The sequence below is a fragment of the Sphaerodactylus townsendi genome, linkage group LG04 (genome assembly GCF_021028975.2).
Source record: "Sphaerodactylus townsendi isolate TG3544 linkage group LG04, MPM_Stown_v2.3, whole genome shotgun sequence".
Lineage (NCBI taxonomy): Eukaryota > Metazoa > Chordata > Lepidosauria > Squamata > Sphaerodactylidae > Sphaerodactylus > Sphaerodactylus townsendi.
The window spans coordinates 29,493,996-29,507,945 of record NC_059428.1 but is presented as its reverse complement, the minus strand read 5'-3'; the positions used below and the strand labels follow the sequence as shown (position 1 = coordinate 29,507,945).

General features: G+C 41.5%; 1 protein-coding gene across 1 annotated transcript in view; it reads right to left on the bottom strand.

The window, feature by feature from the left end:
* TNFRSF19 (TNF receptor superfamily member 19) overlaps positions 1 to 13,950 on the bottom strand; it is a 55,254-nt gene that overhangs the window by 24,064 nt on the left and 17,240 nt on the right. The window contains exons 2-4 of the mRNA XM_048494040.1: positions 7,800 to 7,898; positions 6,334 to 6,444; positions 1,014 to 1,192 (exon numbers count right to left, since the gene is read on the bottom strand). Of these exons, the coding sequence (XP_048349997.1) occupies positions 1,014 to 1,192; positions 6,334 to 6,444; positions 7,800 to 7,883 (374 nt within the window). The 5' untranslated portion in view covers positions 7,884 to 7,898. The remainder of the gene's footprint in view (positions 1 to 1,013; positions 1,193 to 6,333; positions 6,445 to 7,799; positions 7,899 to 13,950) is intronic.

Here is a 13,950-nt window from a genome sequence, read left to right as displayed (position 1 = left end):
AAACTTGGGTGGTATCATCAGGACAGTCTCTGGATGGTACCCTGAAATATTGGTGCCGCTAGCCTTAAAAATGCGCCCCCTGCAGGCCGGAACGTGAAAAAACACTTAAAAACTTTAAAAACACACAAACGACCCTGAAATGTTGGCGTCCCCCCACGTGACCAAATGGGGGGCGCCCGGGGACAGAGGGTACCCCCTGTCCCTAGGCAGGAACGCCACTGCCTTTTACCTCACCCTTCTAGCTGGAGATGCCAGAAAGTAAACTTGGGACCTCTTTCATCTAAAGCAGATGCTATCCTGCTGAGCCACAACAAACACCTGTGTTATGGGTCAACTGAATGGCTCATTATGCATGGAACACTGTTTCCTGCACAATGGGTTCATAAAGGGCTTTCCTCGCATTTGTCTGCTGAGGAGGCAGCCCACGTGAGCAGGCAGCCCACAGCTGAATTTGCCTGGTGAGTTCTGCTGGGCCCCTGCTTCTCCCACTTCTCTTAACTCCATCCATCAACAGACTTCTAGGCTATGAAATAATTCCATGGGTAGGAAATAATTTCACTACAAATAATAATTGGTGGTGGGAACTGCTGTTAAGTAAGTTGCTACCTACTTATGATGTTCTTGTACTGTTTTCAAGGCAAGGGATGGACAGAAGTGGTTTGTTATTGCCGGCCTCGGCACAGTAACCCTGGACTTTCTTGGGGATCTTCCCGTCCATGTTCTAATCAGGGTCAACCCTGCTTAGCTTCTGCAATCTGACAAGATCCCACTAGCCTGGACTATCTAGGTCAGGGTGATAATAATTGCTAGTGTTTTCTGATACTGCTTAAGTATTTGACATGGACATGGAAGTCAATGCTTAAGAGTCATGCCAATATATCAACAAAGAAACCAGAAAGATAAAATGGTTTGTTCATGATTGTAGCCTAGACCAGGATATTAGGAAATTCTAAATCCAAAGAAAATTTCACTCATAGTGCAGACAAACGATTTGCAATTTCTTTGCCACTCACCCTGGTAAGCAATCTCCGCAAACAGCATTGCTGGTAGCAGAACAATTGGCCTTTTGGAATCGATTTACTAGAGCACAATCCAAACACGTTTTGCACTTCTGATAGCCCCAGTCCTCCTTGAATCTGTTTGGCCGGCATGTCATGCATTGGGCATCCTCCCCATATCCGAAACCGCATTCCTGTAAGGATTAGCAAGCAAGAACAAGCTATTCAGAAACTTGGAACGGCGAATAAGGAGAGACCGCAGGGATGAAATGAGGACCCAGAGTAATTATTTCTGAGAATAAGACTTTCTAGAGACAAAAGCAATCCTTTCAGCAGGTTCAAATGTGTCTTCTGCTGCAAACAATCTCCCTTGCTTCCATAAGCAAAACTTAGCCACCCATTTTATTTGAGAACTCACTGAGTATTTGAATGATAAAGGACTCCCAAGGCTCCTGCTGCTACATCATTATGAGCTTATGCAGGAATTGAGCTATCAGTTTTTTTAATTAAGTCAGGTATTGACTGAGATGAAAGCAGCTTTCAGAAAGTTACACCAAAACAGAAAAAGTAAAAGGCTGATATAAAGGTTTATACTTAACTGGAGAAATAAATAGCCAACAGCAACTTTTCAGAAATGTTCCACATTCCATGCAATGTTTTATATTTAATTTCCTTAAGTGTGTGAATAATTTTAATATTAATGGCTTCTGTTAGCTTTTTTTCCTGCAATCTGCCCTGTTGCTAATCAGTCTTCATGGGCATCAGTTCAGTTAACTAATGAACATGAATGCTGAGAAGTCTAGTTTACAGAAAATAATGAGGAACATTTTTTTTTTCTGATAACCAGAAAACATTTCTTGTATTCAGTGGAACAAGACTGCATGGCTCCAAAGAATAACCTTTCCCAAAAACATATTCCCCATCCAGAACAATGTAGACGGCTTACAGAAATACTAAGAAACCTTTTTGAGTTATATCTTATGTTTCACAGAGATTCATGATTTTGAGGAGCTGAGGCATGTGTTTAATCTATACTGTGGCACAGCATTAATTTGAAATTGTGTAGTCTCATTTTATAAGTACTTCTGACCATCGCCTTTCAAGATTAGAATTCAGAATGTTTTACTGAGCCACCAGGCCATTTAAAAGAATGCTACATTTTTCAAGATTAAAGACCATGACTCCTTCCATCAAATAAAAAAGTCATACCACATGTCACCACTAATTATAAATATATTTCAGATAGGAAAATTGTAATGCAGAAAGGAACTACTGTAATAAGACCCTCCCAGATGGCTAAAAGGATTCAGGCATCCTTCAGTCCAAATTAACATGGTAAAGCTATTACATAGCTTCCTTCATATATATTTCTGCCTCCAAAAGAGACCACTCCATACTTTCTTACAACAGCTATGTCCACAAGTCAACCCTCCCCTTTTCCCTCTAGGCAGAGGCGTAGCTCCAAGGGGACAGGGGAGGACGCAACACACTGGGTGGGGGCGTGGCGAGGACATTCTGGGGGCACTCCAGGGGCGTGGTGAGGGTGTTCCAGGGCAGGGCGGGGGACGCACTGGTACACTGGGCACTTTCCCCCCTTGCTACACATCTGCCTCTAGGCAGCAGCTGAAGCCCTCCTCATTTGACTTTAAATGACTTTTGGAGAGCATTGGCAGGATATTATAGCTAGGCTGTTGATCAGCTGGAGTTAGTAAGTTATGTTGGTCAAAAGAAAATATGACTGCTTCGTTTCAGTTCTCATTTAGTCATATCATGGTAAAGAAATTATAATTCCTGTTCTGTCGTGGACAACAACCATTGTGAGTAAAGATCAATCGATAGTCACACTAATCTCTGCTAAATGCATTACAGGCCTAACATAGAGTCAATTTCTTGCAGAATTTCAGCAGGCTTAAGAAATTCAGCAGGCTTTGCTTTTCATTCACAATCCTAGTTGTTTTATGTGGCCAAAGAAGAATAATCTCTGACCATTTTTTTGTTCCGTAGTAACATATTTTTACAGAAGTAGTGTTAATTTATTACTTATATTAAGAGTGTACGTGTGATTGGCTCCTGGCATTTGCACCTGTTCTACCTTAGTTGCTGAAATAAAACACACAATTGTTACAGGTTGAACTGCACCTCTATGAAGACTGGTTTCCTGACTATGCACAAAGACACCATTTCTCCATTTTTATAATCACTATGTTTATATATGCTCAGTTCTCTCTCTTTTTTTTTTTGCACAGCAAACAAATGAGCAGGTTTACCCAACTGGCAGTCATAACTATTCCTAAGAAATAACCAACAGTATTCCTAAGAAATAACCAACAGTATTCCTAAGAAATAACCAACTATTCCTAAGAAATAACCCACAGGATCTAGGGGGGACATGGGAAATTACAGGCCAGTCAATTTGACATCTGTTCCTGGTAAATTAGTAGAATCTATCATTAAAGATAAAATTATAAAACATGTAGAAAAGCAAGACCTGCTGAGAAAGAGTCAGCATGGCTTTTGTAGAGGCAAATCCTGTCTTACAAACTTACTAGAGTTCTTTGGGGGTGTAAACAGGCATGTGGATAAGGGGGAACCAGTGGATATTGTATACTTGGATTTCCAAAAGGCTTTTGACAAAGTTCCTCACCAGAGACTATTGAGAAAACTCAGCAATCAAGGAATAAGAGAGGAAGTCCTCCTATGGATTAAAAACTGGTTAAGAAATAGGAAGCAAAGAGTGGGTGTAAATGGGAAATTCTCACAATGGAGAGATGTAGGGAGTGGTGTCCCCCAAGGATCTGTTTTGGGACCAGTGCTCTTTAACCTATTCATAAATGACCTGGAAGTAGAGGTGGGTAGCGTGGTGGCCAAGTTTGCAGATGATACCAAATTATGTAGGGTGGTGAGAACCACAAAGGATTGCGAAGAGCTCCAAGCGGACCTTGATGAATTAGGTGAGTGGGCTAAGAAATGGCAAATGTAGTTCAATGTAGCAAAATGTAAAGTGATGCACATAGGGGCAAAAAATCCAAACTTCACATACACGCTACAGGGGTCAGGGCTGGCAAACTCTATGCTGGGTATAATTAGGAAAGGAGTTGATAATAAAACTGCAAAGATTGTCATGCCCTTATATAAAGCAGTGGTACGACCGCACTTGGTGTACTGTGTCCAGTTCTGGTCACCACATCTCAAAAAAGATATTGAATAGAAAAAGTGCAGAGAAGGGCAACAAGGATGATTGAGGGACTGGAGCACCTTCCTTATGAGGAGAGGCTGCAGCGTTTGGGACTCTTTAGTTTCGAGAGGAGATGTCTGAGGGGGGATATGATTGAAGTCTATAAAATTATGCCTGGGGTAGAAAATGTTGACAGAGAGACATTTTTCTCTCTTTCTCACAATACTAGAACCAGGGGGCATACATTGAAAATGCTGGGGGGAAGAATTAGGACTAATAAAAGGAAACACTTCTTCACGCAACATGTGATTGGTGTTTGGAATATGCTGCCACAGGAGGTGGTGATGGCCACTAACCTGGATAGCTGTAAAAGGGGTTTGGACAGATTTATGGAGGAGAAGTCGATCTATGGCTACCAATCTTGATCCTTTTTGATCTGAGGTTGCAAATGCCTTAGCAGACCAGGTGCTCGGGAACAGCAGCAGCAGAAGGCCATTGCTTTCACCTCCTGCATGTGAGCTCCCAAAGGCACCTGGTGGGCCACTGCGAGTAGCAGAGTGCTGGACTAGATGGACTCTGGTCTGATCCAGCAGGCTCTTTCTTATGTTCTTAACAATAACTTCCTAGGTCAGAGCTTAAGAGGGCTGAAGCTTGTTTATTGCATGGTGTTTGGAGTTGATAAGTGCGTGCCAGTTCTCAAGAAGTATTTCAGAGGCATTCTGAGTGCCTTCAAAACTCAATGTGATGTCACAAACAAGACTCCGTCTCTATTCCTTCGACAACAGGCATGTGTGACATTCATAAAAGTTTGCAGAAAACTAAGAATTTGTTAAAAAGTTCTGTTAAAACTGGCAGTTTAAACTGACATGCCTCTGAAGATGTCAGCCACAGATGCAGGTGAAACACTAGGCGCTAAAACTACCACACCACGGCCACACAGCTGGGGAAACCCACAATAGCCAGTTTATTCCCGCTGTGAAAACTTTCAACAATACACTTCAGTTAAAAGCTTACAAATGCTCACATCTATTTCTGTTTCTTTCATAGTCCTATTTCTTTTATATTTCCTACATTCCGAAATCAACACAGAAACAGGGAGCAATATAGCAACAGCTGTCTAGCCAAAGTTAACATTATGACATATAAATGCCTAAAGTTTCAAGTCTGCAACCCCTTTTTATAAACCCGTGTGTTGTTTTGTTTCAGTTTTCTTCTTGACTGAACAACTCTAAGCGAGTTCCTGAATTCCTTGGGATAAAGAGTTGTGTTTATTTATAGACAGACTGAAACTAACTGTATGTGCACATCTGCTGAACTTTAAAAAATAAGGCTGGGATTCAAAGAACTACAAATCCATGGCTCTTCATGTTTGTACTTATTGAACAGTAATCCAATTTTAACCTGAGGGGACTAAAAAATGCTACTGGGTATGACCGATGCCCAGGCATGACTACCACAGCAGTTCTTTGGATCGTGGCCTGAGCTAGCACATACTGTGTAAATGTTCTTAACAGAGCAAATAACTGTATACTTTTATTGTAGCTCTACACCTATATATTCTTAGTTATCCAATAGTATAATATATCTGAAAAACTGCAGCATGTATTGAGGTACAAAAACACCTCTCATTCTTTCATGTGTCAGAAACCATACAGAAGATTTATTCAAATCAATTATAATTGTTTCTTTCTAAATGCTCTGAAAACCTGGGTATCTTAACCGAAAGTGGCAGGATAGTGATGAAAGGCTGTAGTGTTGTTTAAGATGCAAATCCTTCTAGAAACTTTTAAGCTTATGGATTTTTGAGCAAATCTCTTCAAACCACTCAGAAACCACAAACCTTCAGTTTTGCTGTTTTTCCCCCTCCAGAGCTGAATACAGCAAAGAATAGAAAAGCCACACAGCCTTAGATGTTACTTCTAAACAGGAAACCTACAACAGAAATCTCACTCTAAAGAATGGCATAAAATGACTTCACCCAGTGAGTAAAATTAGAAATCTAATTAACTTTAAAAATAGTTATCTTGCATTTGTAAGTGCTGATCCACTAAATAAAGTGGCTCAACAGAATATGTACTGAGAAATACTCAAGTTATTGACATTTGTTGCAAAAACGGGATAAGATCGAGAGGATATTTTATAGAATAGTCATGTACATGCCTTTGACAGTTCCATCCCAGGTCCACACTGTTTGCACAGCACACAGTTTCCATCGTGATCTCTGAACTCTTGCTCTCTGCAGTCTCCTGTTTCACAAATTATAGTATTCAACTAAGAGAAAAACATAAATGTAAACAAAGTTATGCTTCAGTTAACCTGTTTTATTTGAAACCTCCAATATATTAAAAATAGCTGATCTATCATCTAAGCATAGATGGTTGCCAGCCAGAGGCGTAGCAAGGGGGAAAAGTGGCCGGTGCACTGGTGCATCCTCTGCCCCCGCTCTGCCCCGGAAAGCTCTCGCCACACCCCCAGAACACCCTCGCCACACCCCCTCAGGGGTGTGTGCCCGGTGCATTGCACACACACCCGGTCCCCTCAGTTGCCTGCTCCGGGTCTGAAAATATCTGGAGATTTCATGTTGGATCCTGGGAGGATGGGCTTTAGGGAGGGGAGAGAACACAGTTATAATGCCATAAGTCCACTTTCCAAAGCAGACATTATATCTGGGAGAAGGGGAGCAAAAATAAATTAATTAAAAGCAAATAAACTATTCATGAAGTTTGGAGATCAGTTGTAACCCTGGGAGTTCTCCAGCCCCCACCTGGAAGTTGGCAACTCTAAATTAAGAACATAAGAACATAAGAAAGAGCCTGCTGGATCAGACCAGAGTCCATCTAGTCCAGCTCTCTGCTACTCGCAGTGGCCCACCAGGTGCCTTTGGGAGCTCACATGCAGGATGTGAAAGCAATGGCCTTCTGCTGTTGCTGCTCCTGAGCACCTGGTCTGCTAAGGCATTTGCAATCTGAGATCAAGGAGGATCAAGATAGGTAGCCATAGACCGACTTCTCCTCCATAGATCTGTCCAAGCTCTTTTCAAAACTATCCAGGTTAGTGGCCATCACCACCTCCTGTGGCAGCATATTCCAAACACCAATCACACGTTGCGTGAAGAAGTGTTTCCTTTTATTAGTCCTAATTCTTCCCCCCAGCATTTTCAATGAATGCCCCCTGGTTCTAGACTGATGTTGACTTCAGAACATGATGTTTAAGTAGTTAGATATTTCTTTTATTTCAGAAATTTTTAAATTTATTCTGAACAAAGAATAGATTAACAGCCTGATGTTAAACACATTTACTTGGTCAAAAAACCCCAATGGTTGCAGTAACACATACTTCCAAGAATGTGTTTTGTGTTGCATCTGGTGGGCACATTTTAGAGAATCTCAGGCACATTAACTCCTACTGAAAATAATGGGATAATTCTTATTGTGTGTTTAAGTCCCACAGTAACGTTGCAACAGACGGGAAGAGGACTGTTGCTAAAAATGTTTTGCTGTGTGATGTTTTGAAGTGGTTTTATTGATTTTATTTATTTTACTGAAGACCTTGTAAACACAGGGACATTTTTAGCTGAAAGGCAGTCTATAAATAAACTAAATAAATAGTCTTTTTCATCGACTTACGAAATATGTTAGAAGTAGCAGAAGCTTCAATGTGGTATATTCCGTCTGTAAAATGTTTGTGCCCATTACTGAATGTTTTCGCATCACAAAGAACTAAATCTGTGGGGAAAGGGAAAGAAAATAACTTTAAACCCTCAGTGAACAATGCAGTCTGCAGTCATGCTACACAGCCAATCAGAATGCAGGCATTAGCAATGTCATATCTTGATTCACTTCAGTACTATATTCCTCCCAGATTAGACCAGTATATCAATGAGACAATCAGAACAAGGCTCCCATAGGGTAAAAACTGATACAAAGCAAAGATGGATTATCACAGATCTGGTTCATAGCCTCCAAGCCCCTGAGAATATGTCCTATTTCTCATAAAGTTAGTAATCCTATGATTGGCCAGTATCGCTTCAGAAGTTTCACATGACAGAATGCTCCTCAATGCAAATAATACCCTCCGTACAGAAAACTAATATCAAGGAGGATTATATTTATCTTGGAAGTTAGTTTATTATGTAAAAAGCATTCTCTAGGGTTTTTTTATGGAGCATTTAATCATGTGAGCTCTCGCCTACCAAGAAACTGAGTAGTCAACACACAGGTTTATCACTTCCATGAAACAAAGGCCTCTGTTTCAGCTATCAAGCAGCATTCATAAGTTGCTACAGCTTCAGCTGAGCATCCTGTAATTCAGGCTCGGCAACCTGTCCATGACTACATCAAAAAGACCAAACTCTGCCAAGTTTAGCCAAGAAGCAGAAAAGTTTATGGGGGGGGGGGGGGCAGTAGTCAAACCAACACTTGAACCAAAAACCAAACAGAACTTTTTTTTTCTGAGTAGGATGAGAACGAGAACCACTATTGAAAGATGGGTCACTGGGAAAGGTTCTGTTGGTTTATGGGATGCCTCCACTGCCTGGAAAGCCCCAGCACCACATCTGACAAGACTCATCCCATGCCACTCAGGGTTGCCCTACAGGGGACAAGTTTTAACCATCTGGAGTGGCCCTATGCAAGATGAGGAGAGTCTTGTCTTGCACAGAGCAGCACAGTACAAGGCAATAAGTCTCATGTCAAACGCCATCAGCACAACACAAGTCTTATGTTGTGCGTGGTGTTCCCATGCAAGGAAAGGTGAGTCTCATCTTGCATATGGCTGCTCTGGATAAGTCACTCAGAGCTGTTGCTACTAGTTAGTCCTCCCTTCATGGAAAGGACATGGTGAGGAGGGATGTGTGGATTTTATTCCTGACTGTTTTGGCTTCCAAGTTCACTTCCACAATTGACCAAAGAAAGTGTTCCCCTGCTCCCAGAGGCGTAGCTTCAAGGGGACAAGTGGGGGTGCGATGCACCGGGCGCACGCCCCTGTGGGGGCGTGGTGAGGGCATTCCGGAGGCATGGCATGGCGGGAAAGGAGCGTGGCAGGGGCAGAGGACGCACGAGTGCACCGGGCACTTTCCCCCCTTGCTAGTCTTCTGCCTGCTCCATTCTTATATCACTTCACTGCTTTAGAAGAAGGGGTTAACAAAACAAAAACAAAAAACACTGCCATCACCCAGAATGAAATCCTTGATAAAATCTACAAGTATTTTAAAAATATTTTTTATTTGTTGAGGCTTCTGTACTCTTTAAGGCTGGGGCGAGTCAACAAGATATAGGCCTGCTATTTTTAGACTTTGATCTACTATAGTAGACCCAGAAAGTTTTTTAAAAGTGTAAGGTGAAGAAAGGCATAAAAGTTTAAGAGTTGTGGAGGGGATTTGATGACACTGTTGCTGTCCTCCAAGCCACGTGTAGTAGACACACATGATATCACAATGTGTATCCAGTGCCCAGGGCAATGCCCATAAAAATTGTAGAGGGATCCAAGCTACCATGTGGAAGATCTTATAATTCAGGAGTTCCACAGATTCTGATTTGATCAACTGGAAAGATCTGAAGATGTTGACTAGTTACCAAAGCAGCTGGTGAAGTCTGAAAACAAATAGCTATAAAAACTAATCTAAACACAGGAAACGTAATATTAAACAAACAAGAATTTATTTTATGCTCCCTTTTATATAGCTTCATACTTAGAAAGGTTTGGGGTCTGACATAATTTGCTTGTCCCACAAGATGTCCTTATTAGAGTTATCTCTTCCACATTGCGACTTTCCCAATTGCGGTTTTGATATATCCTGAGTCGGCATGACATTAAATGGACATTTTGGGGAGTTTTGTGGAAGCTCCACATGACATGTAATGGCCAGCAGATAACACAGAAAAGGTTTAGTAACTCCTCCCCCTTCTTTCACATCCTTAGTTCGTTCAATGATGTCACAAATTTTCTCTCTAGTGAGCAGGGGTAGAGCGAGGGGGAACTGTGCCTAGGGCAAGCGTGAGCCCTTCACCCCAGCCGTGGCACTGCCTGCCCCCCACCCCAGAATGCCTCTTCACGCCCCTGATGCAGCTACGCCCGAGGCGTCGTGTTCCCCCGCCCCGTTGGCACTATGCCACTGCTAGTGAGAGAAAGAAAAGATGGCCACCTCCTTTCCTTTCGGCACAACCAAAATTTTCATTATGGAATTGTTGGTTTGTGCTGCATTGGTGGCAAGAGGTTGTGGTAACCTAGCAGCAGCTTACCCTCAGTAGAATGCACTTTACTCAGTCTCCTCCCCTCTGTTTCACCATTTCAGTGGGATACACAATAAGAATCATCCCATTCATTTCAGTAGGAGTTAATATGCCTGAGACGCTCCAAAACTTTGCATGTGGTATACTGAGAGTTTGGGAAAATGCTAGGAAACTGGGAATGAGGTGATAGTTTGGACTGTGTCACTTCTGACTACTCTCCCCATATTAAAAACAACAAGCAGAAAAGTAGTGCATTAGGTAGAGAGGTTCTAGAAAGAATTGTTGTCTGATATACTGTTGTTTTTTTAATTTTCAGGGAGTTGTTTTCCCCTAGGTGAGCAGTAAAACACAAATCCATGCCTACAGGCTGAAATAAAGAAACCTATGTTGTCAGTGTGGCTGCAATTCCAAAATTACTTTCCTGGGAGTAAGCCCCCAGTGGAAAAAAGGGATTTACTTTTAAGTAGATCTGCCTAGGAGTGCTCCCTATATTCTGTACACAGTATTCTACCACTTCACTGAACTGAAAGTGTAGACCAGACTGCAAATAAAATGAGTTTCCTTGGGCATGCTTTGGTTTAGCTTTTTCTTTATTCTTTTTAAATGTGTGCTAATGACCTTGAGTTTTGCCACTGAAAATGAAAGGCAGGATGTAAATGTAATAGATAAGTAAATAAAAGTCACTTCCATACCCAATTATCCCTGGTTAATAAAACTCAGCCAAAATAATGCAAAAAATGTTTACTTAAATTTAAAGTTATGTGTACTTAGCATTCTTTAACCACACATAATTTTGTCGATTTCATTCTGTAATGTTTTTAAGGCAGTTCTTGAGTATTCTTCTATTGGATGGCAAATCTGACATTTTCCTAATACTATTGCCAAACCCAATACTTACAGCAGGAATTTCACATGTGAAAAACTCAGCTTCAGCCTTCAAAAACCAAGTGTTTCAAAAGGCATGTTTTAGCATCTATTCATGTTGCTGTGCTGTAAATAAGCCGATTGCCTCATTTATATGTTCAAAAATTACTCAACTTCCAAAATAGCTCAGCTCATCAAAAGATTCTGAGCTGAAGTTTATGACTGTTGGAACTTTCAAAAAGAAACTTGTGAACATCTGGATATTAAATTTCAAAGAACTTGTACTGAATCAACAGTTGCAAATTCTATTCAAAGTTTTACTGCAGATATATTTGAATGATGTTTTGAATGAGGCAAGTTTTGACAGGCATTGTCCAGTTCACAAGAACACTCCAGGACACAGCTCTACCCATATTTGGAGAACTGGTATCCAGCTTAGCATGCACCATGATTTCAGAATCAGGGTATGTTTTAAGAACATGGTGCTTTTTCACACAGAAAAACAGATTACAAATTAAGGGAGTTGAAGCATACAAACTGAGCGGCTCGCCTGGAAGCAAGTCTTAAAAGAATGAAACTGTGCCAACTGCATGTTTCCTGTTTCTGCCTCCAGTTCAAATATTCCTGGCTTAAAAACAGACACTGCTGTACTTAATAATAGGCTGCTATTGGGCAAATTTGTTCTGAGCTGCTATCAAGTGGCGCTATACTAATGTCGGCTGGACACAAGCCATTCAGACTATGTGAAAATCCTTTTCTTTGTGTTGAAAGGGGCAAATAACCATAAAATTGAAGCCGTAATTCAACACAAGCAGACATTTGCTTTCTATTTTAGACCCTGATATTTTAATATTTTTTATTTATCAGTATAAAGACATAAGAAAGCCTAAGGCAGTGGTGGCGAACCTATGACACGGGTGCCAGAGGTGGCACTCAGAGCCCTCTCTGTGGGCACGCACAAACAGAGCCCGCCCCCCCCACTTCTAGGCTGGCCTGGGCCGCTGGCTTGTTTATTAGCATTAAAACTAAGACCTAGTTTTGGGGAAGCAGCGTAGTTAACCCTGTTAAGTGCTGTTAAACTCCACTGATTTTCATGTGAAGAACTAAAGCGCAATCCTTTACCTGGGAGTAAGCTTGGTTGCTGGTAATGGGGCTAGCGGTAATGGGGCTAGCTGGCAATGGGGCTAGCTCCTAGGGTTGTGATTCACCCATTAGAAGAGTTGCATAGTTGCTTCAAAGCAAAGCCACTGACTACCACCAAGCTTACTCCTCAGTAACTCATGCCTCGAAGCCATTTTTTCTAAACTAAAACCTCAGTATTCTGGTTAAATTGCTGTGTTGGCACTTTGTGATAAATAAGTGGGTTTTTGGTTGCAATTTGGGCACTCGGTCTTGAAAAGGTTCACCATCACTGGCCTAAGGAATACTCACACCGACCTGAAAAGAACTGTGTAACCAATGATAGTATGGTATATGTGATTGCCTCTGCTAAATATTCTAACTGCCCTAAGTTGTGCTACATGTTCAAAGCAAATGTGTCTATGACTATGAATATTCAACAGCACTTAAGAGAACAAGCAGCAGAATGTCTATGACAAGTTTCATATTTGGGCAAGCGAAACCTGGCATGGATTTACTGTAGAGTTAGAATCATTATGTATGGAGCCATTTTTAATTTAAACAAGGACATGTATCTGGAACACACTATCCTCTCATTCCTCCCAAATACATCAGGCCACAGAAGGTGAACGCGGCAGCACATAAACTGTGTTCTGTTTAACACAAGTAATGATTTGAATTCCTCCATCCTTTGTTTCACTCACAGAATTATGTAGACCTCCCAGCTTTCCAGAGGGGAATAATCCTGTATGGCTCAGGATTACTTTCAGGTCATCACTTTGCTTTGAAAGCTTGGTCATTATAAACATTTAAAAACATCATGTGGCCAATAACTAGTGGCATGAACACAAAGTAAAAAGTCCCCTCATAACCTGCACAAGAATTAAAAGACTCTCATAAAGTTTAAAATACTCAGAAACCTCAACTGTTGTATATTATGCATTCAATTCATATAGAAAAACAAAGCTTAACATGTTGAACAAGTGGGGACCTTCAAGAAACTTGTGGAGAGGGGGAATTATTCCCACATTTTTACTTCCATTCTGCCCCTTCTCTGCCTCTCACTCTCCATCCTGCCACTCCTTATCTTGCTCTTCTCTCTTTCTACCCTGCCACCCCAACTCTTTCTGCCCACCTATTCTACCTCTTTCTTTCTTCTTCCCCAATTCTTCCTCTTTCTGTCAGCAACACCACCTTTCTCTCTCTTTCTACTCCACTATTTCAGCACTCTCTTTCTCCCCGGCCCCCTACCACATGAACTCCCTTTCTGCCCCCCTCCCCAACTCTCTTTTTCTCTTTCTGTTCCTAATCCAAACTCTCTTTTCTCCCTTGCCCTGCTCTCATCACCTTGCCTGGAATTCGTCCAGGTGGGCATGGTGAGACCTCCTTACCGACAGGGTTGATCTCAACAAGGTAACTCCAGGTGATGGCTGCTGTTGTGTATTTTTATAAACTTCTTCTATTCAGATTTTTCTGCAAATGCAGGCAGAGTGTGCAGAAAAACCCGTTGGGGGAATGTGCCCCCTATCTATGGACTTAAGTATTTGCATGCAGGGGCCCAAGT